The sequence below is a fragment of the Eleginops maclovinus genome, chromosome 3 (genome assembly GCF_036324505.1).
Source record: "Eleginops maclovinus isolate JMC-PN-2008 ecotype Puerto Natales chromosome 3, JC_Emac_rtc_rv5, whole genome shotgun sequence".
NCBI classification, from domain to species: Eukaryota; Metazoa; Chordata; class Actinopteri; order Perciformes; family Eleginopidae; genus Eleginops; species Eleginops maclovinus.
This window is the reverse complement of record NC_086351.1, coordinates 9,235,588-9,259,969: the sequence shown is the minus strand read 5'-3', so window position 1 is coordinate 9,259,969 and position 24,382 is coordinate 9,235,588. Positions and strand designations below refer to the sequence as shown.

The following is a 24,382-nucleotide window of genomic DNA, read 5'->3' as shown; positions in this document are numbered from 1 at the left end:
TCCTAATACAGTGTGATGCTGCAGCTACAGCAGTGTGTGGTCAGCCGCTGCAGCCCGGCGCCTCGGATCAGCCGACAGCCTCTCCGATCACTCCAACTACTCCAACCAAGAGTGGCTTCAGCAAACCTCAAGTTCCTTCGGAGTTCGTCCTTCACTTTGTTTCTGACCGGAAAACGTCGGCTGCCCTCTTGTTGCTGGGAGCAGACGGAGGACATCGGTTAAACGGTGCCAGTGCTTTGGCTGTTTGGTTAGAACATAGCGCGCTGGACGCGGCATGACGATGAGACTTGAAACCGTTTCCAAACTTCTTACGTGGGTTGTGTTTTTACTTCCTACCGCAATGCACGCGCAAACAGGTAAGAGACGACCTCCAAGTAATTCACAAACTCATAGATTTAGTTTTAAACGCGGTAAAAGAGTTGCGCAGTCACTATTTCCATACATGTTATGGGCATACACTTGTTAATCTACTCTGCCGTTTCCCTCCGTAATTAAATGAAAAAAACTGATAAAAAATCTAATTTAATTACTGTATACCAAAGAGCTCAGAGTACTGAGCTTCCTCTTAGATTTTTTTCTTTTGTCCCTCTGCCAAAAAGAAGCTGACACCTTCTCATCCATCATGTCATCCAAGGCCACATACCTCCAAGTCTCATGGCCACAGTGTAAAGTATTGTGCTATCATAGGAATCAGAGTCGCCTTTGATGACAGGCAGAGAGGATGTGCACTCACAGCTCCTTTCCAGCTGATCAGGACTGAGGCCACCAGGTGTTGAGAAGGAGGTCAGTCCTTTACAGCTTTGACAACTCCTGTGGTCTCATTCAGTGGCTCGTCTGCCTGTCAGCACTGTGACAGACTCAGTCAGAGTCATCTTTAACTTGATCTCTCAGGCAACCCATTTTACAAAAGCTGGCCGATATTTCTGGGTTTCAGCTTGAATATTTTTCTGTCTTTCTACACTCACTTTTTGGCAAGCTAAAACTACTGTGTTATGTTCAGGGGTTGCCTTGGCATGTTCCTCTGCAAAGATGTTCAAGTTTTATTTTATTGACTGTTCTTATGATCCCAAAGTGCTCAAACTGTGTGTTTTAGAGACATTAACCTGCTGACCTTTCATGTCTCAGTTCAAGCTTTAGGAATTCCTTTCCCTCTATTAAAGCTTTGAAAAAGATGTCCATCATTTTGATATAGTTTTTCTGTGTAAAACACATTACTTTAGAATTGCTCAAAGTAAAGTTTCCCTCCTGATATACATTTACATGTGACTACAAGTTAAAGTTTTCGTAACATTCCCATGACAAGCTATTGAAAGTTTCCAGTAGCTCTTTACTACAATCTGATGAAAGTGCTTTCTCCCCTTTATGTTACTACTCATGTGCAACCATATCTGAAACATCAGCTGTCACATCCTGCTGGGAACGACCAGCTGGCTCCCTTGTGCTGCTGTTTAAGGGTCTGGTTATCGTGATAGTTTAAAGGTCAAAGAGAAGATCAGGGGATTTATATGTTGTAGTTAAAACCGCTAAACAGTAGTTTTATACCTTACCTGTCTATGACATCTAACAGTAGACGTCTATAAGTGCAAACGTAATTATATACTCATTCCATTAAGTTGATCCAGACTGAAGCAACCAGGTGTTGAGAACGAAGGCTGTCTATCGGCAGCTTTGACAGCTCCTGTGGTCTCTTTCAGTGCCTTGTCTGCCTGTCACTGTGGCAGACTCAGATAGACTATCACCTTTCACTTAAACTCTTGGGGCCAGAACAATTTTCTGCGGTGCACAGAAGCTGGTCTGTACTTCTTAGTTACAGCTCTTCTCTTTGTCTTCCATTTGCTTTACCTTGTTATAACCTAGCTATAAACCTATGTTACATATTTGATTGTCTTCTTGTTATTTGCTAGCGATCTAATACCTGGTTGTGTTATGTTTATATCATATTTCCTTTGTTATTAATTTTGTCAAAGCAACATTTTTCTACCCTTTTTCAGTCAATGTATCCATAACCTATCCGATAATATCTTGCATTCCACATGTCAGTGCATTTTATGGTTTGTGTGTAAGCTTTTGACATTCAATTCAAGTTCTGTATCTGAACACAGAGGAACTAGGCGGTGGTTTTCAACACTTCACTATTTGTCCTGCAGAAAGCTTTCCATATATTTGATCATTGGTATTAACAGTATTTGTGTACAACCAGTGCTTACTGTATGTTGTTTCTCTGCCTGGACTTGCAGAGCTTCCTCCAGAGTGTGTGTCGGGTGGCCACTCTATCCTCCAGGATCCCTACCGCAGCACCACCTTCAGCTCCAGCTGGGTGCAGCAGTCGGCCCTGCAGGAATTCATCTGCGACCACTCCCTCTCTCCAGGCTGGTACCAGTTTCAGATCTTTGATAAGCCGGCCAGCATGCCCACTGAGTGTGTGGAGGTAAATGATTTACATACAGCAAATCCTATTTACTTCCCTGTAAAGCACTGTAACAATACTACGCTATTCTGCAAACACGTTGTATCATAGTGTAGCTCTAAATACTTGTTGGGGTGGTAAGTGGATAGTGGATTTTAAAAAATTGAACAGAACCAAGCAAGCTGTGATTGGCCTTTATGCTAAGCCAAGCTTACCTTTATTTTGCTCTAGCATCATATTTTGCATACAGATATCAAAGTGGTATTGATCTTCTTATCTAACTCTCAAAGCCCCGATGTGAATTTCCCAAATCCCTTGACATGCATTCCACTGTTCTCTACATCTGCATGATTTGCTAGTCTGAAACTTCAGCAGTATTTTTGCTTTGTTTGTAGTTTCACCTCATCAATCTTGGGCTTAAGATATTTAGTCAGGGACTCCAAACTGTCAAACTTTGATCTACAAGTTCACCTTTCTAACCCTTCAGCTGCTTTAGCTTATGAGCTGCAGTGAAGATGTGGTCACTGTGACATACAAAAGTTATATTTTATGTTGACCAGCTGCAAAGCATTTCCTTACAAGGGGTTTAAGAGAGGGTTTTCTCTCTTGCAAAGACAAAACAAGATGGGAAATCTTTTCCAGTTCACCCTGATTTCTTTTTCTTTTGCAGAGACATTGTGTACATTTGCAGAATCTCAGTTGCTTAAGTCAAGTCAGTAAAGGTCATACAATTCTCATGAGCCCCGCATTTTGTTTTGATCAGGTCAGTCACTTTGGTGAGTGTTTATTTATTCCAAATGTTTGATTTAGTGATTTTAATACAAACATCAATACACCAATCTACAGAATCTCTTAACACCCAATCTGTGATCTCATGAGGAGAAACTCTGTCCTCACCTCTGTCTTTGTGTCAAGAAATGCATTTGTGCGTACATACACATTTGAGGACACACACAGGTATGTTTGTATGTTTGTGAGTACATATGTATGAAGGAGAGTGCAAAGAGAGCTTGAATTTGTCTCATATCCTGTGAGAGTCCAGCTGTGAAGGGAGGATTGCTTTGAACATGTGTTACATAATAAGGCGACGACATGTCCAACATGCAAAGATTACAGCTCTTCCATTTGTCCTTATTATCACATTTCACCTGAGTTCAACCAAGAAACCACAGTGTGCCCCCTGTTCTCCCTTCTATCTCTTTCTACACATACAGGTGAACCACTGTGGGACTCAGGCTCCTGTGTGGCTGTCCCTGGCTGAAGGTGAGTCCCTGCCGGGGCCCCGGGAGGTGAGGCAGCTGACGGCCTGCGCTGCCTGGCAGCTTTTCCCAGGCACCGGAAAAGACTGCTGCATGTTCCGCATCCCGGTCACCGTGCGCAACTGTGAAGACTTCTATGTTTACCTGCTCCAGCCTACACAGGGATGCATGGGATACTGCGCTCAGGGTATGTCCGAATAAAAAGTCCATTATTTTCTCTTATTTTTTAGAATGCTGTTACAAGCATGAAGCTCTCATTTTTACACCCTTACACACTTCTGTGCTGTCTTACGGTTTGTCGGGTAAAGCTTGGTATAAAGAAAAAAGTTTGTGGGATAAATTAAACTCCTCATAACAAGGTCTGTGGATTATCTTGAGTAACAATGTCATAATTTCTGGAAAGAGACATTGATGTCAAGTTTTTCAGGTGTATTTTCTTGGTGCTTTCAGCTCCAATAACCAGCTTTCATCTAGTTCCATTATATTGGAGAGAAGGCCGAGATCTCAACTAGCACTAAAGGAAAAAATAATAATGTTTGCTTCATGTAAATATGAGGATGTGTTACTATCATTCAAACATGAAACCATTGTGCCAAGAAGATATAGGCAGTAACAACATTATCCTCAAGGGCGAAATGTTGAAGAAAATCTATCTTGAGAATAAGACTGCACTAGAGTAATCAGTGTGAGGCTTAAAGTCGGTTTTGAGGATACACATGACTTTTCAGACACTTAGAAACCAAACGGGATCTTAGAAATCAGTCATAGAGTCTCTGCACTTCAAAGTATTTGAATCTGTTATGTAATTAATGTTGATTAATACATGCAACTGAGTGATGTTATTCCTTTCCTATTTATCTAACAGAGATGTCGGACACTTCACCCACAGCGTCGCCGAGGTGTGGCCCCGACGAGGCGAACGTCGATGGAACATGTAAAAGTGAGAATCCTGCTGCTGTGTTTATGGCTTACGCTTGTCTCCTCGTGTTAGGTCAAACGCCAAAACAATCTGGAGGTCAGGGAGTTGCCATGCGGTCAGGAATGCACCGGCGGCCCCTCACCGCTCCTCTTAATGAGCTGAGCATGTGTCCCGGCGTCCGCTGGGCCTCGTCTCCATGGTGACAGCCCTCAGACAGGTTGTGAATTATGCCAAGGCAGGTTTAAGGAAGCTGGCAGTGGTGGAAAGGAGAAGGGAGGTTAAACGAGAGATGAATGAAATGTCACTGATCGTAATAAGATTCAATAACTTGTTTTATATAAAATAACCAGAAAAATACATACAAAGTAGACAAAGTTCTCCCATATGATGTATTGATAAGTTGCTAAAACAGCCTCCACACTTCTGTGAAGACTTTCCCCAAGATATCTGATTCTCGATGGTGTTGCATTCGGGGATCTCTGCAAAAAAACATGACTTTGTTTACAGTAGCTGGTTTTAGTGCACAATGTTGTGTTTAAACAGGAACAGCTTTTTAGTTGCCACAAGGAAGAACCTCAAGTAGAAGTAAACTCAAGCCACTTAAAACAGCTCCAAATTGCATGAATAAGTTGTACAGACAGGGTGTCCACATACTTTTGGCCATATGCGATACTGTATACTTAAACCAGTAATGTGATAGAAAAGACATCCTGTGGGTGAACATACCCTTGTATGGGGAGCCATGTGTACAGTACTGTATATAGGCCTTAATTTCTTAATTAGGGCTGTATTGGCTTCCTTTTCCACCCCTGTTGTGAGGGAAACCTGTGCATAAATATATATATATATAATTTAAGCTAAAACAAATGGTTAACTCCACTCATCCACCCACCTGTTCTTCTTTATCCATCAGCAAAGAAGCCTCCCACTCCATCAGCACCAGTGATTGTCTCAGAGGTGACAGGAAAGTCTGTGTTCCTGAAGTGCAGCTTTGGCAGCAGCTCCAACAGCTCGCTGGGATACGTGGTGGCCTGGTCCCGCCTCTCGCCTGAGGGCAGGAAGGAGGAGCTCAAACAGGAGACCACCCTCCAGACCTACGCCTTTATCGAGCTGGATGGCTTCAACCTCCGTCTGGGGGACAAGGTATGATGCAGAAGCTGCTGAGTTCAGTTCAGTTTGAAAATGTGTTCTACTTTAAGATAAAAGGTTGAGTAAAAGTGGTTCTCAAAGACAAAATCAAGCCCTTTTATCTTGAGAATATGAAACATAGTATGTTTATTGACAAAATGCAATAATAAACATAGGCTAATGAAAGCTAACACTTAACCTCACCTAAGACTTTTATTATTAAATGAGGTGGGATAGGCTGGACCTGGCTCTTTTCATCATAGGATTACTGGAATGCAGTGGGCGAATCAAGAATTGTCTTCCCATTTTTTTGCTGCATGGTAACTTTCACTTCCTCTTTCCTTCTATATTTCTCACTCTATTCCTCTCCCCATATCTCTATCTCTGTCTTTCTCCCTTTGAAATGCTGGCATAATAGTTTTTATTTTTTTAAAACACTCCCAGGTCTCTCTCCCTCTCTCTTAGATCTACTGCTCGAGCTCCAGTTTCTTCTTGGACTCGCCCAACATCCGTGGTGCTTCAGTGGAAAGTCTGGAGTTCTTTGCTGGGATTAGGGTATATCACCGTATACATATTAAATTGTATAACTATGTCTATGAGTGGTGCCTCTCGATTACAGGTATGTGTGTGACCACAACTTTAACTTTGCAGCATAGAGCGATACATCTGTGCACTTCTATGTGGTTGCATACATGTCTGTGTGTTTTAATTATATTCTGTCTTTGCCTAAATTCTCTCTACCTGTATGTAATGTGTTAATGATGCAAGTTGTAAAAAAAGGGCTGATCAGTTTAATAACTGTTTTGTGCAGCTGAGACCAAATGAGAGCAGTGTGTCTGAGGATGGGAGGCTGTATGAGCTGTTGGTGGAGAGCACAGTTCCTGTCCCCTGTCTGGAAGAGTCATCCCCCTCTGCAGAGCATTGCACTCTGTCTCTACAGCTCAGCACCAGCAGTAAAGGTGAGAACTTAGAGCAAGATAATAACATGATGTTTTACATTTTCTGTTGTACCATCATGAAAATAACAATTATCTTATTCCTTGTTTTGTGACAGATGACGGTTTGTTGGGTGCAGATCTGTCTCTCTCCTCCTGTGTGGTGGATCTGTTCCGGGGCCCCTGTACAGACGGGGTTTGTAGCCGAGCACTGATCCACTTCAGCCCCATCACTGACTTTCATACAGACAGCAACAGGACAACTCAGATCTCTGTTAAATCCATCATCACACAGAATTTTCTCTGGAATGGATACTCACCTGAACCGGTTGAGGTAAACAGATGAAGTTGTCCTGGGGGAATTTTGAACACATTTTATTAACCTTGAGAATATTAATTTACGAGGTTTGGATTTTTATTTATATAAAAAACGTTTTCTTATTCATAGGGATGCTATTCAACCCATATTAATAATAAGAACATTGAATGCTTTGAGCTTGTTTCAAACTGTGTTTTTCAGTTTTTTGGAATATTCAATTGAGAACCAATCATGTTATCATTGGTTTTAAGTATTTACTATAAATTAAATGTATTTGTCATTCCAGATAACAGTGAAGGATGTCCCTTCAGCTTTCTGCTACTCCTTTACTGATCCTCACATTATCACATTTGATGGCAGGTACATCAGTCTATCAGAAACAGATTTAACATGTAATAACAATGTAATATATGCGATTTAACAGATTGATTTGTATGTGGAAGTTTTAAATTATCAATAGTAAATGCACTGTAACAAAAATAATACCTACGGGTCTATACAAAAGTGCTGCAGGGCTTCAATCGTGTGAATATTTATCTTTTTTTTACAGGCCCTATGAGAACTACCAAGTGGGCACCTTTGTCCTCTATAAGAGCACTTTGAAGCCCTTTGAGGTCCATGTTCGTCAGTGGGAGTGTGGCAGCGTGGTGCACGCCGCATCGTGTGTGTGCGGCTTCGTGGTGAGGGACGGCGGCGATGTCATCGCTTTTGATATGTGCAACGGAGAAGTGGGTGAAACCAAACCTCACCTGTGGGTGAAAAATAGAGACCTGACCAAGAGCGGCATTCGTATCACAGAGTCCTACCAGGGCCGCAAAGTCACGGTGAGGATGAGTCAGACACTGACTAATGAATGCTGAATGGTCTGGGCAACTTACAGAGCACTTCCAGCTATTTGTTTATTGAGGGTTATAAACCTGTTTACAAATAGCCATCAAGAATGCCTTGGTATGAAAATGTAACAAACTCATTCACAATCTAAGTGGATCTTTGGTTGTTATGAAATGGCATGCTGTCTTCGTTTGATGACCTGAATCTTTGCCTGTTTACAGATCACCTTCTCATCCGGAGCGTTTGTTCGTGCAGACGTCTCTGACTGGGGGATGAGTCTGACGCTGAGAGCTCCCAGTTCAGACCGGGGCCACACTGAGGGTCTGTGTGGGACCTACGACGGACAGTCAGTCAACGACCTCCACTCTGCAGGGGGCGCCACACTGGAGCATCTTCCTGCTTTTATCTCTGAATGGAGGTCCGTACTTTTAATAGTGAAATAGGTGACAGTTTACACAAAAGCTTTGATAGTCGATGCAGTTTGATTCATGAGCGCCGCTGGCATGTTAAAGGACTGAATGAAGAGGTAGGTAATTTCAGACAAGGATAAATGAATGTAATGTAAGTTACTATTTATTTTTGGAAGAAAAATACATTGCAAATTCTTGAGGGATTGTTTCACATTTTTGTGTTTGGCTATTTTTGCTAACCAACTATTCAGGATGTCTTTTAGAATTGTTATACAGTTGCCCAGCATCTTCTACAAAGCTTTGTTCTAGCAAACATCATCTCCCAAGACCTGAGGCATATTTATGCTTGGTAAACCAAGCATCTTTCTTAAGAACCAGAGGCCAGGGGCTCCCAAAGGTTCAATGTGGGTCATAAATTGATTACTTGTAAATTTCTTAGAGATTATGCCCTTCTCATCAAAATATCTGCCATGGTAGCACAGAGCCTCTTATATGCCAATCAAAGAGCTTCCTGTCAAACCCTGTTTCATCCTTCCTGACATCTCCTCCTTCCCTTTGTCAGGCTTCCCCCTGGCAGCAGCCTGTTTGACACCGTGCCATCCCATCTGAGTACACCGAGCCCCCGCAAGTACTGTAACTGCCAGACGGGGCCCCGCCTCACATCTTCCAGATCCCGATCTCGATCCGTCACCTCCACCGACTCCCCCTGCTCTCATCATGGCAACGTGCACCTTCAAAGTGTCATCCCCACTCTGGACGTCACAGCCGAGTACATAAGCTCAGTGGAACTACTCAAAGGCGGAGGAAGCGACAGACAGCCACTGCCTCCAGGTCAATCCAGTCAAACCCCCCAGGATAGAGGCAGTCACTCTCAGCTACGTGAGATAAATTCCTCCCTGCGAGCTTCCAGGGATGGAGCTTCAACCTCAGCTCACAGCCAGGGAGGCAGAGCCGGGCGGCAGAGCCAGGCGGCAGACCCACCGTTACATCAAAGTCTCAGCCAGTCTGATCTGGAGGGCTATTCCTACTTTTTCCCAGAGGACCATGAAGCAGTAGTTCTAACAGACTCCTCTCTAACGTGGCCCACACCATCTGGCCTTACCGATCAGCAGGCCAGGACTCAGTGTCAGGAGGTGGTGGCAGGCTCAAGCATAACGTTAGGATGCGCCCGCCTGTTAGGAGAGGCAATAATTAGCCTTGTGGAGGCCATGTGTGTTACTGACCTACAGCTGAAAGATGACCAGTCATGGCTGAATGCTACTTTACCACTGCTGGAAAATGAGTGTGAGAGGAGACTAATAGAGGAGAGGAGCAGAGAAGAAGAGTTCCAGGATGTTCTGGCTGTCCTCAAATGTCCCAGTCTGTGCAACGGCAACGGCCAGTGCTCAGAGTGGGGTTGTATCTGCTTCCCTGGATTTGGATCATATGACTGCAGTGTGCTGTCTGGTAATATACTACACAAACACTGATATAGACACACTAGTTTTAGAGAGGTACAGTTACAAGACGGATTTAAGTTAGATCCATTTAGTTTTAACTGGATTGGATCGCTTAAAATAACAAAACCTAGTTACAGCTCACATCAACTTGAATTAAAAAAAGAAAACTACTTTTCTTTTAAAATGATCTACATCCCTTAACCAAAAGAACATCTGAGGCATCACTATGTCATACATCCTAATAAATGTATCAGTTACTTTTGCAAATCTAATTTTTTTTCTACAGAACTACTATAATGACTTACTTGACTTAAATTCTCAGGTCTAACAGTTTATGTACTTTTTGTTGTTGATATTTTGAAGACCAGATCCCAGAGATCACTGAGCTGGAGAAGGAGGGTCTCTGTGACGTCCGACAGGGAGACTGCTCCACCATCCAGGTCTATGGTCAAGGCTTCAGGGACTCCTATGAGCTCAAGTGTGAGTTTCTCAAAGAAAAGGTACACAGATTTTCAGCTTCTTTTTCTTCCATTCTTGTTTACACATTAACGTTGCTATGCATTCATCCTCTGTTCTGAAAATAGTATTTTTCTACCTGCGATTTATACATTTATTTCATTTTTGTTTTTTCGCATATGGTAGATAATTGAGGGAGAGTCAGATTTCAAGTATTATTGATTCTGATTAATGCTTAGCTTAGTTTTGTTACAAATAAGGAGTCCAATCCAGAGGGTGAGGAAATATATTTTTTTTATCAGACTACTTTGTTTGGCACATTTATGTAACTTTACTTATTATTTTCTTCATACATTTAATACTTTAAAAAATAAATCTCTTAAATAATGTCAAAGCTGTTTTTCTATCATCTTTACTGCTGTGTAAAGGTTGACCTCAGGTTAAATGGGTTACGATTATAAGAAAAGGGTTATGGTTCTCAGTTCTAGTCAGTGACAAAATGTCAACGAAGGCCATTGTATGGCAACAGTTTATCATTCCTGTATTGAAAGCTAAATACAAGCTCTTTGGATATAATCAATCACTTGTCTATTCTGATCAAATAAAGCTGTCTTCTCATAACTTGTGTACCTCATAAAAGTCATGCAATTTTCACTCTCTCCCTATGTGTCTCCTGTCAAGTTTGAAGATTGGGAGTGGGTTCTGGACGAGCCCCAGTTCATCCCCGCAGTCTTTCTGGATACAACGGCTCTGGAGTGCAAGCTCCCCCTGGAGGTCAGCCAGGCTCCTGCAGGCCTGGACCTTGAAACAGCATCGAACAGACCCCTGGCCCGCTGGCAGATCAAAGTTAGTCACGTCTCTCTGTAATGCACACCACAGCCTTGACCTCTTTTGAAAAACTAAGAATTAGCATCAAAGTCAAACACATTTGAAGGTTTGCTGGTTATCTCAAGCTTTGACATGATTAAGGAGGAAAATACTTTGATTAATTGATTATTTACTTAAAGGGATAGTCCGGCGAAAATTGACCCCAGGGTCTTTTTCTGCATGAAAACTGATCAAGTTAGCCCCCCAGAGAGTTTTTTTTTGTTCATCAACCAGTATTGAGCTTGCCCGGAAAAACCGGTAGCAACGCTAATAGCCAAAACAGCTTACAGTGCATTCAATCGGGGCAGTGGACAGAACGCTTCCAAAACGACATTTTTTAACCATTAACATGGCTCGAAATAGCACCAAACCTCTGCAGTAGCATGTAGGGTCCCTACACATACAACGGAGCACCAACAACGTAGTTTGCAAACCCAAAGTTTATTAAAAAGCCATGTTAGTGGTTAAAAAATGCCGTTTTTGAAGCGTTCTGCGCACTGCCCCGTTTTCATGCAGAAAAAGACCCTGGGGTCAATTTTCGCTGGACTATCCCTTTAATATGTGAATAATTTAACAGCAGTAAGAATATGTTAACATTTTTGATGACTTTTATCACTAAGAAGGATCTCCCCAGCATCAATTTTAAATCAAAGAGAAATAACACTACACGTTTTCACAGACTTAAATAACTGTATTGAAATATAGAAGCAGTAAAAAATGACCTCCTGTGAGCAAAAGCAGTTAATCTTGCTACAGTTCAGTTTATTTGTTTAATGCCTTTTCCCAGTGATCCACAGTAATCACGCTTCTGCTGATGGCAGGTTTCCAATGATGGCTACAGCTACAGTAACGCCAAGATACTGACTCTGTATGACGGAGCCTGCCAGATCTGCAGCCTCAACACTGAAGTCCTCTGCACCCTGAGGGTAAGACAGCCTTCGAAAAGGGATATTAATTTAATAGAGCCAATCTGAGCCTCTGCCAACAACCCACTGGAGTGTATGTTCTTCCTGCAGTTTATATTTTACAGATCTTTAGTTTCAAAGAGAAATAAACACTGAATTGATTGTTTATTATTGTCCTGATCTCCCAGGAGAAAACCTGCAACATTGACGGCCTGTGTCACAGTGAGGGGGATTCCAATCTCAGCAGCCCTTGCCTCACTTGTCGCCCGGAGTCGTCCAAACACACATGGTCCATAGTGGAGAGTATGTACATTGGTATACTCATCTGGTTCCTCTCACAGTTCAAGAAGTCTAGACTATGATATACACTTTCTAAGATTAAAAAGTTTGTGATGTTCCACTTCTTTAGTAGAGTTGAGTTTGGATAGCCATCACTGAGTGTTATAGCTTGTATTTGCTCAGGGCTGTTGTGATAATCTGTCAGCAGCTCTGTGCAGATTGGAGCCATTGAAGTAGCTTTAGTCCCCGGGGCGCTGATATGATGACAGCTTTACCTCATTGTTACACTTTCAGACCGACTTTGCTACTTTAACATCAAGTAGGTCAAACAGCACTCACTCCTTTCACAAGAAAGGACAGAATATGTATAAGTTAAATCACTGATCTGAATCATAACGATAGGAGGATTGAAATGGCACCCCTTTGCCTTTGAACCTTAATTTTGTTCTAAACTACACACCTTTAAAGTGTAGCGACTGAATAACTGCAGTATTGCGTCGCCAATCTATACACAGAATCAAAAGATGGTAAGCTGTTAATAATTCCATCTTCCAATTATTATTTAAAGCTCTATCTGAAGGTATAGCTTTTTCTAGATTGTGATACAAATTAGGGCTGCAGAAGATTTTAATGATTCCCACCTTTTCAAGCACTTTTTCACCCACCACATAAATTGTGTTTCCCATCAGAGAACGAGCCTCCAGTGCTCCAGTCGTTGCCGTTTCATCTCCGATCCTTCCAGGGAGGGGATTTCATCTATCAGCTGCAAGCTCGGGACCCTGAGGGCTCAGCAGTGCGCTTCACCCTGGAATCAGGGCCTGAAGGGGCATCTCTTTCTCCTGATGGCCTGGTAAGGTGGAGGACTGAAACTACAGACACACACACTCTCCAGTTTACAGTGACGGACGACTGCAACGCTGAGACCAGAGCCTCCATACAGGTAATGTTCGTCTTTCTTTTCTGTGTCATTGTGTGACCAAAAAATATCTTACTTACAGTGTCATACCCCTTTGTTTGGAGTGGACTGATTGGATTCATGATTTAAATTAAATTCTTTGTTTTTATTGTCTTTTCTTGTAACAAAGTACATGACTTAAAAACACGAACACCTTTGGTCCATTAAATCAATACATAACTTTTTGTACAGTCAAATTTAACTTCTTCTAAGCAACTTTAATTCAACATTAGGCCTTAATTACAGTCTAGACTAAGCAATGGTCAAGAGTAAGTAATTTTACACAGTTATGTGAATTCTTGGCAGTCCAAAAAAGTTTACCTTGTAGTCCAGAGCCCACCACAGAATGTGGCTCTCACTAAAAAATTACTTGTAGCTTCCTCCACTAGAGGGAGCTGGTGAAACGTAGTTCTCTGCTCATGTCCCTCCTTTTTTTTAAAACAACTTAATAAAAGTTGAATTACACTTTGTGCTCAAGTAACAAAAACATGATGTAAACATTTTTTTAAAATCATTTTATGTTTTATTTATTTCGTGTTGATGGATATTTTTTGTCCCACAAGGCAATATACATCCAGGTAATAAAAGAGCTGCTCAGAGCGCCACATACAATTTATGGTTGGGCAAAAAGCAGGAGCAAATTTGATCTCCTCTGTTATATCCATAGTAGATGGTTTACACAAAAAACACTTTTCATTTTTTACATTAACCTGCATTTTAACCAGAATTGTTATCTGTGTATAAATGTTTTCATTGATTTGTTTGCATATTTCTTTTTCTTTATTGTATTAATCCATAGTTTAAAGTGTTTTCTTGCATGTGTTAGGATTTCCATATAGCTTCTTGATGGGCTGTTGTTCTTAGATTACAGACATGTTTTCCTCTTTCCTTCAGGTGTTTGTGCACTCCTGTGAATGTCTAAATGGAGCTTCCTGTGTGACCAACAGCAACCTTCCTGCAGGGCAGAGGGGAATACCTTTGTGTGTGTCTTGATGGATTTAAAGGTGAAAGGTGTGAGGTGGACATTGACGACTGTAAACCCAACCCATGTCGACTTGGCCGCTGCATTGACGGCCCCAACTCTTTCTCCTGTATCTGTCCAGCTGGAATGACAGGTAGGGATATACCTGCAAAGCTGTTATCATCACATGTACAGTAACATTGATGGTTTACTAAGAAATTGGTTTAAGAAAACATTGAGCCATTTAGATATTCATACGGATACTGAGAGCCAAACGTTAAGCTTCAGTGCTATTATCATGGTCAGGGTGAGTGCAGTTTAACAAGGTCACTTTTTGGCCCTTTATTTAGGATTATCTATTCCAATTAATTTTCTTCTTTTAAGGTTATGTTGTAATGTTTCATTGACATAAGGACTGGTGTTTTCTCTGCTTCCAGGTCATACATGTAGAGAAGATATAGATGAGTGCATCTCGCAGCCTTGTTTCCCTGAAGCGGGCTGTAACAACACGCTGGGCTCCTTCATCTGTGGAGTCTGTCCACAGGGATACAGTGGGGACGGGAGAATCTGCACACGTAAGTCTTCTAGCTCAAATTAAGTTATTAAGTAGAATAGTCAGTCTCTACTCAATCTTATTCTTACTTTTGATTCAAGCTAATTGTTTTGTCTGCTTGAAGGCTGTTTTTATGTTTTTTGTTTCCAAGGAAACCAAGACCCTCCTGTCAAAGCATTGACGACACCAGCCAGAGTACTGAAGGTTTCATCGAGGCCCAAATACTCGGGCCCATCGCCCTGCTCCAGAAGGCCGTGTTACCTGGGTGTTCAGTGTTTCGAGAGCACCCATGTCTCAGTGGGCTTTGTCTGTGGACCATGTCCTGCAGGTTTCCATGGAAATGGACGAACGTGCACAGCTACAGGTAAGAGTTATTCTTTGAAATAAATGTCAACTGTGGCTTGTAAAGTAAAAATGGCGAGCACCTTGTATGCTCTGTGATTTTGCTTTGTAACAGAAGGCTTCATTCAAAAATATTTTTGAAAATCCACTAGCAAGTTTGAAACACATTTGTTGTTATCATATGTTTCATTATATCTATATGTTTCAATTTATGATGTACGTTAGTTAAAGCAAAAGAATAATTTCCATATATGAAAAGTATATATATTTTAAATATGACACGTATTTCAATAGGTGAATAGAGTGAAAGCCAATGGTACGCATAAAACCGGGAGAGAGGTTGAGAAAATTAGTTATTTTAGTTGCCAAAATTATTGACCATTTTTAAGGATACAGTAGGTAACACAATTGGAAAAACAAAAGGTGAATTATAAATAATATGAACAGAAATATAAGACATTGCTCTACTTAAAAGGGGTGGTTTGGAGGAACTGGATCTGGTGAAACCCCACCCTTCTGATTTGACAAAATGGCGCGGTCCAATCATCCAGGCCTATCTACTTCAGCAGCTCAGCCTATTTATATCTACTGCATATTGACAATAGCTAATTTTCTGACTGTTCACCAATACCAAGACTGTTCACCAAGAGTTTTGATTCATGTTTTAATGTTGAAAAACAGAGGCTACATTTTTTTTAGATTTATAAGTCATATCCTCTAACTCCCAGTATTTTACAGGACAGGGGACAATCACCAGGGGAGCAGATGGTCATTTTCAAATCATCCAATCAAATTCCAGCAAGGAAACAACTCCCACCTCCTCTTCATCATTCCCCACCTCACCCAGAAGACCCCCTGACAGCCGTAGACCAGAGGCCACCATGTCCAGTGTCAGGAGAGGTTCTTATGATGACAGAAAGACCAACCTCACCACCATGATGAAGGTGGAGTCACCATTGCTCTATGTGACCTGTGCTGACTCTCCCTGCTTCCCCGGTGTTCCCTGTGAGCCCACCGTCACCGGATACTTTAAGTGTGGCCGCTGCCCATACGGCTACACCGGAGATGGAATCATATGTAAAGGTACCGACTGGCAATGTGAAAATGTCATTGTGTGTTTGTGACTATGATGTATAAACATACTTGTATGCATGAGGGGACAAAAGGTGATAAGTTCTTTCAATCTAACTTCTTAGTGCATTAGAGTGGCATGTTTTCCCATCATGGGTGCATTTCTACAAGTATCCGTGTCATTTGATTTCAGCTGTGTGCAGGTACCACTGTGGGAGGAACATGGAGTGCACTCTGCCCAACACCTGCACCTGCATGGAGGGCTACACCGGATACAACTGCCATATTGGTAAGAGGGAGACTTGTTTATTATTGTGCTGGAAACAAATGTATTAGTGTCAATAGATGCCGAATGATTGGCGGCTTCATCACGCTTTATTTGCATTCATTACAGTGGTAATAGAAAAAGATCTATGAATGTGATCACTGTAGCATTGGGAATGAATTACAATATATTTCTTGCTTTTTCACTGTGTTGCTAAATGTGTCGCTAGCAGTGGACTAGGCCCTGAGGGAAGAGTAAAGCGATCTGATTGTTCCAGTATCACTCTTGTTGGCACCTCTGCAACTTACAGTGTTATGATAGTTAAACCTTGGAGCACTCTGCATGCTGTCATTGCACATTACTCTTAAATCACCACTGAGGACTTGGCTCATTTATCCGTGTCTAATTTTGTTTCTACTCAGCCGTGTGTCGACCTGACTGCAAAAACCAGGGGAGGTGTGTGAATCCTAATGTGTGTGAATGTTCTGTGGGCTACAGCGGGCCCACCTGTGAGGAAGGTAACCTGAGCTCATATTCACACCTGTCTAACATGCTGACACGCACAGAATACTGATGCGTATCCTTGTGTTGTTTCCTGTCGGTGTGTGTAGCAAGCTGCGAGCCGACTTGTCAACATGGAGGCACCTGTCTGGCCCGAAACCTGTGTACCTGCCCCTATGGATATGTGGGACCCAGATGTGAAATCAGTGAGTTGTTACGGTACTACTTTGACTGGGTGAAACATTTTGTGATGTGCAAACTATTTGTATTCAAGCGGCGGTCTCTGAGATTTACTGCGCTGTCTGTAGGTTGTGACCTTTTTTATCCCTCAGCGCCTGGCCGGAGGCATTAGGTTTTCAGTCTGTCCACTTACCTACTTCAGTTAGTACCATTTTCATTATTGATATATCTCAGCACAAGTGAGGCAATGTCTTCAAATTTGTCATAAATATCCACTTGGCCCAAGGAGGAACTGAAATAGATTTTGGTGTTCAATGGTTAAGGTCACTGAGACTTTGTGAAACACTTTATTGACATTAATTTGTTCAGTTTGACAATTTCACACAAATTTCTAAGAGCATAAAATGACGAGGTGGTGGTATTTATGACATGGATGAGCATAAAACTACAAGGCAGTAATCCTAGTTTGCTGTAAATCAGAATGACTTTGAGTTTTAAAGTCAGCATGTTGACCTCAAAGTCATCGTTTCATTGAGGGAATAGTTTGATGTTAACGGGAATATCGTAATGTACTTTCTTAAGGAGATTAGGATGAGTTTATCAATAGCACTCATGATAACCTGTGCATCAGCAGCAGGCGTTAATACTATGACTTTGATTTTTCTGGGATTTTCTGTTAATGGTTTCTGAGTTTCTATAGTCGGCACATTTTAGAATTGTCAATAATAATGATTCCTCTGTTTCAGTGGTTTGTAATAGGCACTGTGAAAATGGAGGAGAGTGCATTTCTCCTGATGTCTGCGAATGCCAACCAGGCTGGTATGGACCAACATGTTACTCAGGTACAAGGTTACACCCATCATCAAGTGTGTATTCACAATGCATCTACATGAAGTTGTCATACAGGAAAACAAACAGGCTTTTTTTGTCTGCCTTATACAATAGATTTTAAGAAAAAAACGTAAGCAACAAATCTGTATAATCTAAATGCTGCTTTGTGTCTTCCTTAGCTCAATGTAACCCCGTCTGTCTAAATGGAGGAACATGCATTAGGCCCAACATCTGTGCCTGTCCCAGTGGCTTCTATGGCTCCCAGTGTCAAATTGGTAAAACTGATGTTTATTTATCACACTGACACATTTTACTGCTCTGCTGTTCAACCCCAGAGAAGGAGCGCGCAGAAAATCCTGTATCTATTTCTTGCCCTAGGAGAGGAACTTTGAGGTGGTAGCTTGCATGATAAGGCAATTAAATACAGTAACAGTCAGGATTAACGAGATGTATTAGTTAGCTGATACTGGCTTTTTAAACTGCATCAAATCAGAACCTGTAAGGTAATCCTTCTCTGGTGAAAAAATTATCCATTTAAGAGCTTCATGTTTCTCTCAACATATATCAAATGTTTGTTACCAATCTCCAAACCATGAAAAACTTCCTCTTTTGGGTTTAAATGAAGAGTTTGTGATAAATGAAATAAATCTATGGGAATTTTTGTATGTATAAAATTACCAGATTTAAATAAAGAAACTGGCAGAAGTATCAGCAAAGATACCAGAATACTTTCAAAAGATCTGACACTCAGTTGCAATGCTAAGTTTTTTACCAACAATACATTAATAATTGGCTGAATCCTGCAGGCACTTGAACAGATCACAGTACAAGGTCAGGTCCAAAACTCAGGGGTTTTCTTTTCCTTCGTAATACGCCAGTTTACCATGTGCAGTGGAAAAGGATGGATGAGAGGAGAGATGTGGTGATTTTTGTTGTTTGTTTGGACAGAACTGTTTGACATACCAGACTATGGTTATTTATATTTATGATTATTTTCTTTATTATTGAGTCTCCTGTTGTTTTTTTCAGTTTAATATTATTGTGTTTTTCAGCTCTATGCAGCCCACCTTGTAAGAATGGAGGTCAGTGTATGAGGAACAATGTATGCTCATGCCCTGAAGGCTACACTGGAAAAAGGTGTCAAAGGAGTGAGTAATGTCACTGACTGCATATTTTAACTTATTTAACTCTTACTTGCTGTAAAGTGAATTTAGCCACTGGCAGACCACAACTCTCTATGTCACTCTAATGTATAAAAAAATGTGTTGCAGGTGTATGTGAGCCAATTTGCATGAACAAAGGCAAATGTGTAGGACCCAACACATGCTCCTGTGCGTCAGGGTGGAGAGGGATGAGGTGCAACATACGTGAGTGACTACATGTTTTATTTATATACACCAAATATAGCAAAGGTATAATTTAAATCTTGGAATTATGTATTTATTCAGCATTTGTTGCTGTGTCTTTAATCCATATCTTTGTTAAAGCATTCAAGTCATGTCAGAATTGAGTGTGTCAGATCTTATGCCAACATTATTCACCAAGCTGCTGTAGACTGAGTTCATGCCTCCCTCCGTTTTTCTCACTGTAGCTGTGTGTCTGCAAAAGTGTAAAAATGGTGGCGAGTGTTTGGGACCAAACACCTGCCACTGTCCCTCCGGCTGGGAAGGTCTCCAGTGTCAAACACGTGAGTTCATTCATGATAAAACAAAGGATATACAACTCAGTGCACTCGCCCTCTGGCCTACCCAAACCTAATTTGTGCTATTTTGGTGTTTGTTGTCAGGATAAACAGACACATGTGTTTTATCATTTTATTGTTTTCATTATTTTTTCTAAATGTCTTACATGCTAACTTCTGATACATTGATCCTCTCCTCAGCGGTTTGTAAACAGCAGTGTCTGAACGGAGGCAGGTGTGTCCTTCCTGACTACTGCTACTGTCGGAGAGGCTACAAGGGCCTCACCTGTGCTATAAAGGTCAGAAAAGGAGCTGCACTTTATACAGTACATGTCACTGTGTAGTTCAGTGGTAGAAGCAATAAGAAAGATAAATGTCTGGCAACGTTAAAAGATCTCGGACAGTCGTCTGATGGTTGAGACTGAATCATAGATGTGTTTTGTGACGGATTGAAATTGCAATCTGAAGTATACCATGTTTTTGCTGGGAAAGAAAACACATCTATTTACCAATTATTCATGACAAATGAAATACTTGTTAAGTCTTTGAGGATTCTAAAACACCTTCAGCACAGTGATAATCTTTCAGAGAAAATGATGCTTTGCTCTATGGTTTCATATTACAGTACAACACGAAAAACAAAAGGACATAGGCTTCAAATGAATTAAAAAGCCACCTTGGATGTATCATAAAACATAGCATTTGAAATCTAATGTTTCTATGTATTTATTTCTGTTTGCACCTTTACAGGCATCACAAGCATGATGGAGGAGAAAAGAGAAATGGGATGATAGGAGCAACAAAATGCACAAAGCAAGATGAGGGCATCATAAATTGTTGTGAAATCGACTCTTTGCAAATTTGAAGGCTAACAGGGGGACATGATGGATTGCACATGTCTGCTCTGTATATCACTACCTCAAGGCTCACAGTAACACACATCTGGTTAATGCATCAGCATAGATGAGACTTTCTACAGATGTGAATGTTACTGCACAGTATTATGTGAAATGAGTAGACAACAAATAACTCTGTTTCAGTGATAATTCTTTCATAAAGTGTAGGTTATGAATAGGATTTTTCAGTATTTAGCCAAACTGCACTGTTTGTTTCTCACTTATGGGAAAATAAATGTTATGCCGCTTTACTGTTTATGGCTCATGTAAAGGTTCACATCAGGTACATGTTGAAGACTGAAGACATGGTGTTATGCCATGTTTTTTTCTGTATTGCTTCCATTAATATATTGTTGGTCGGGGTAAAGTAATTCCATGTTTTGGGGATATATATAAAGGGTTTTGATTTTGTATAAAAAAAAAATTACACTGTGGTACAAGTTATATGACAAAATAAAGAATGTTCAAGTTATGTGCTTTTGTTTTGGTAAAATCTCTTTTACTCATTTATTGGCAAAAGCTACAGTACATATCATGTTCATACAGTCAAGTGAGAACACTTAAAAAGTTCAAGGTTTCTTCAAAACAAATTACATATAGTAGAAAAAATGTAAAAACTACATGTTTCTGCAAAATCATTGAATTGTCCACATTAGCATAAAGCCTCTGTGCCCTTTGACCTGGTCGGCACTAGTAGGACTTCTTCCTCTCCTCGCAACGAAGGCCAAAGAAAGGAGGACGGCAGCGGCATTTGTCTGGAGAAATACACTTTCCTCCATTCAGGCAGGACTTAGTGCACACAGCTTTAGCAGAGACAAAATAAACAAAACAACGTGTTCAATAATTTGTAAAACCGAAGAAAAGTACGGCCTCTAGCCTTACAACTAGTGCTTGTAAATCTAAACACCACAAATCCAGAAACTGATATGAGAACCATTTCCAGGTCTGGGTTTTTGTCACATCTGGCAAAACCCTTAGCTAAGGATTTTCCCTAAGCAGATATACACATTTGATTTATACAATTATCAGCTGTTTGGCGGACTGATATCTAATTTGTATCTGCAGAGTAAGTTGTATACAGTTAACAGGGATCCTGGGAAAGCACAACCAAATCTAAAAAGAACAAAACTTTGAATGGACGCAAAAGGAAGCAAAAAAAAAACCAGGCTTGTAAAATGCATTCATGCATGTGGAAGTGTTTGGTCTTTGGGAACAGGTTGAACTCACCAGTGTGGCAGGCACCACCCAGCCATCCCTCTGGACAGCTGCAGATTCCTGGAGCCACACAAATTCCCCCGTTCCTACAGCCTTGTGGACAGATCGCTGCATGGGAAAAAATACAGAGCTCACATTAACTAGCTTTTTTTTAGGCCTGGCTCTGCCTGAAGGAAACAAAACCAGTCTACCAAAACCTCTGAACATAACTATTCAACACATCTCGTTTGTAGAATCCATACAAAAATGGAAGCATAAAAACAATTAGTTGTGGTTTGAAAAAGTGTTATGCGTTGGTCTATTTCATAGCCAGCCAAGCAGTTACCCCATGTCCAAGTAACAATCTTCTCATTCAATTCTTAGCAAGACAGGGAAAAGGCATTAACCCAAAGTGTGAAGGCAATTTAATCTTTATAGCACAAAATTATGTAATTCATTATTACAACTGAGTTATGATTTTCTGGTTTCCATCCTGACAGCAACTTGGAACCAGAACCAGAAGTATTTTAGTGTGCTGCTGAGGATGAATAGCTCCTGCTGAGAGACCAGCTCCATTTGGTGACTTCGACCTTTGGTGTTAATAGGGTAATTAGATAAGGCCATAAAATGTACAGACCATCTTGGCATTTTGAGCCGGTCCAGCTCGAGGGGCAGATACATTTGGTCACTCCATTAACAGCGTTGCATTCCCCTCCATTCCAGCAGCCACCTTCACAAGTCACTGTGGAAAGAGACACAGATCACTGTGATGATAGTTTACCTGTCCTGTCCTTAAGTATTTTTGTCAACACTTATTTTAGACATATTTTACTTAGTGACATTCCTAAATTCCCCCTGTCCTGGTATTTATCTTGCAAGTCAACTGATTTATTTTCTAACCCGTACCAACTACTACAGGATTGATGCAGAACAAATGCATTAAGACTAATATCGACACTGAATTTAAAAATAGACAACAACTAAACAACTACAAAATAATTGTTGAACCAGCAAGATATTTAAATGACAAATAACTGCAAATAAACCCTGCTTACCTTTGTGACAGTATCGTCCTCCATATGCTGGAGGACATCTGCATTTTCCAGGACGAAGACATGTTCCTCCATTCTTACATTTGGGATAACAATTGGCTGTATTCACACAAAAATGTTGACATTAACACTCATAGCGTTGATCTAAGATATTGTAAAACTTACAGTAGAATAAGTCATTATGATGAAGAGGTATACTGTATGCTCTCTTTTGGCAATCAAGATCTTAAACTCAAAACAGCTACATTCAGTATCCTGACACAAACCTAAAATAATCAGCATTAAACTGATGCAAGATACATTACAGTCTTATAAAATGCATTATGGGTTTACATTTAAGAGCATGACACTTGAAATAAGTGTTTTTAATGCATCATCCATACATCTCTGAGCATTGTTTCCTCTACAAGAGGAGGAAAATATAGCTATATTAAAAACTGCACTGTATACTCACTCAAACAACATATTTGTATACTTTTATAATAACACAACATTTTACACACGCAGCTAATAAAACAAATACAATGATTGTAACATCACCATACTGGCAGGTCTCTCCTTCGTAGCCCTTGGAGCAGAAGCATGTGTTGTTGCGGATGCAGACGCCTCCGTGTTCGCACGGCGGTTCGCATATCGCTTTGGGGTCAAAAACGAACCCGACCGCGACTCCTCGGGGCGCGTCCGAACCCGCCGCGGAGCTTCGAGTGACCAAGGTGAGCAAAAGAACCGCTGAACAGAGACCCAAGAAGTCCATGTTATGTGAGTTTTGTCTCTGGGAGAGAGAAAGGAACGGATAAGGGTGCAGTGGTTGAGTAGATGGAGAAAGTACCGAGAGACCTACCCACGTCGCCCCCGCTGTGCACACATGGACACTACAACCAGGTTAGCACAGGGGGGCGGATCCGGGCAGGGGCTGGGAGAGAGCGGTGGCCAGCTGATGTGGAGAGATTGGATGCGTGGTGAGTTTGGAAAGTGGGCGCAGATACACAAACATTAGTTTAAACTAATTTAGACGCTAGCCATAGTATAGTATGTATGCCGAACACATTACTGTCAGCTGTTTTTATTGAAGCTAGCTATCGTTAACTACCTAAGTGAACGTTAATTAAACAGTCACGAGTTTTCTCCCTGTTGAATGTCAACAAGCTAGCTAGCAAATTATGCAAAAGGTTGCAAAGCTAAACAAGGTTGTCCTAAATGTTGGGCTGAAGGTGAAGTTAATTCGTTTTACAAAAACTACAATTTACTCCAAGATACAACATAAAGCTTAAAACAAAGTTTAACAAAGATGATTTAAAAAACAATCAACTATAATTGTTGTACTTTGTCAAAGTAACAGAAGTGTATAAGAACAACATTATTGTAAATTAGATTGTACATGGTTTGTATGTTGATATCTTATGTCCATCATATTGTAGGATCAATTTTCACCGTCTATGCCATGGTTTGCAAAAAAAGAGGTTCAGTTTGGAGCCAGCTAGATTCTTTTTTTTTCAGCAAGACTTGTTTGGAGTTGTGACTTAATGTAGAAGACATGTGGAAAACCCATTTCCTTTGACCTGAGAGGAAGTGCTGGGTCTATATGAAGTACAGGGTGAGGGGGAGGTCTGCTTTAATGGCAATAACACAACCAGATCAATAGCGGATGTGGCTGTCCTCTTTACTGGGTCTCTTAAACTAGCAGTTGATTAGATTTCCATACTATTCAGTTTACCTTTTTTGAAAAATGTACTTTTCCAATAACAA

At 40.9% G+C, this 24,382-nt stretch overlaps 2 protein-coding genes across 3 annotated transcripts; one reads left to right on the top strand and one right to left on the bottom strand.

Moving 5' to 3' along the window:
* The first annotated feature begins 168 nt into the window (after nt 1–168).
* Nucleotides 169–20,853, top strand: vwde (von Willebrand factor D and EGF domains). The gene is given in 32 exon segments (XM_063878584.1): nt 169–356; nt 2,238–2,428; nt 3,622–3,853; nt 4,532–4,606; nt 5,499–5,728; nt 6,179–6,268; nt 6,525–6,672; nt 6,768–6,982; nt 7,254–7,327; nt 7,518–7,791; nt 8,020–8,216; nt 8,771–9,654; nt 10,011–10,147; nt 10,785–10,949; nt 11,792–11,896; nt 12,064–12,178; nt 12,844–13,094; nt 14,004–14,075; nt 14,077–14,224; nt 14,508–14,645; nt 14,775–14,987; nt 15,704–16,048; nt 16,230–16,325; nt 16,724–16,819; nt 16,913–17,008; nt 17,729–17,824; nt 17,993–18,088; nt 18,866–18,961; nt 19,085–19,180; nt 19,405–19,500; nt 19,696–19,793; nt 20,245–20,853. Coding segments are annotated over 32 exon segments (5,262 nt in total). The 5' UTR covers nt 169–274; the 3' UTR covers nt 20,260–20,853.
* Nucleotides 20,544–23,570, bottom strand: seraf (Schwann cell-specific EGF-like repeat autocrine factor). 2 transcript variants are annotated; one of them, XM_063878586.1, is made up of 6 exons: nt 23,478–23,536; nt 23,177–23,408; nt 22,640–22,735; nt 22,222–22,326; nt 21,618–21,713; nt 20,544–21,193 (listed from the first exon to the last, which is right to left on the bottom strand). In XM_063878586.1, exons 2-6 carry the CDS (start codon nt 23,388–23,390, stop codon nt 21,081–21,083), a joined length of 624 nt encoding a protein of 207 aa, XP_063734656.1. In that variant the 5' UTR covers nt 23,391–23,408; nt 23,478–23,536; the 3' UTR covers nt 20,544–21,080. The 2 variants fall into 2 exon arrangements, with proteins under 2 accessions (XP_063734656.1, XP_063734655.1); XM_063878585.1 differs by having other exon boundaries at nt 20,545–21,193; nt 23,177–23,570.
* Between the last annotated feature and the right edge of the window lie 812 nt (nt 23,571–24,382).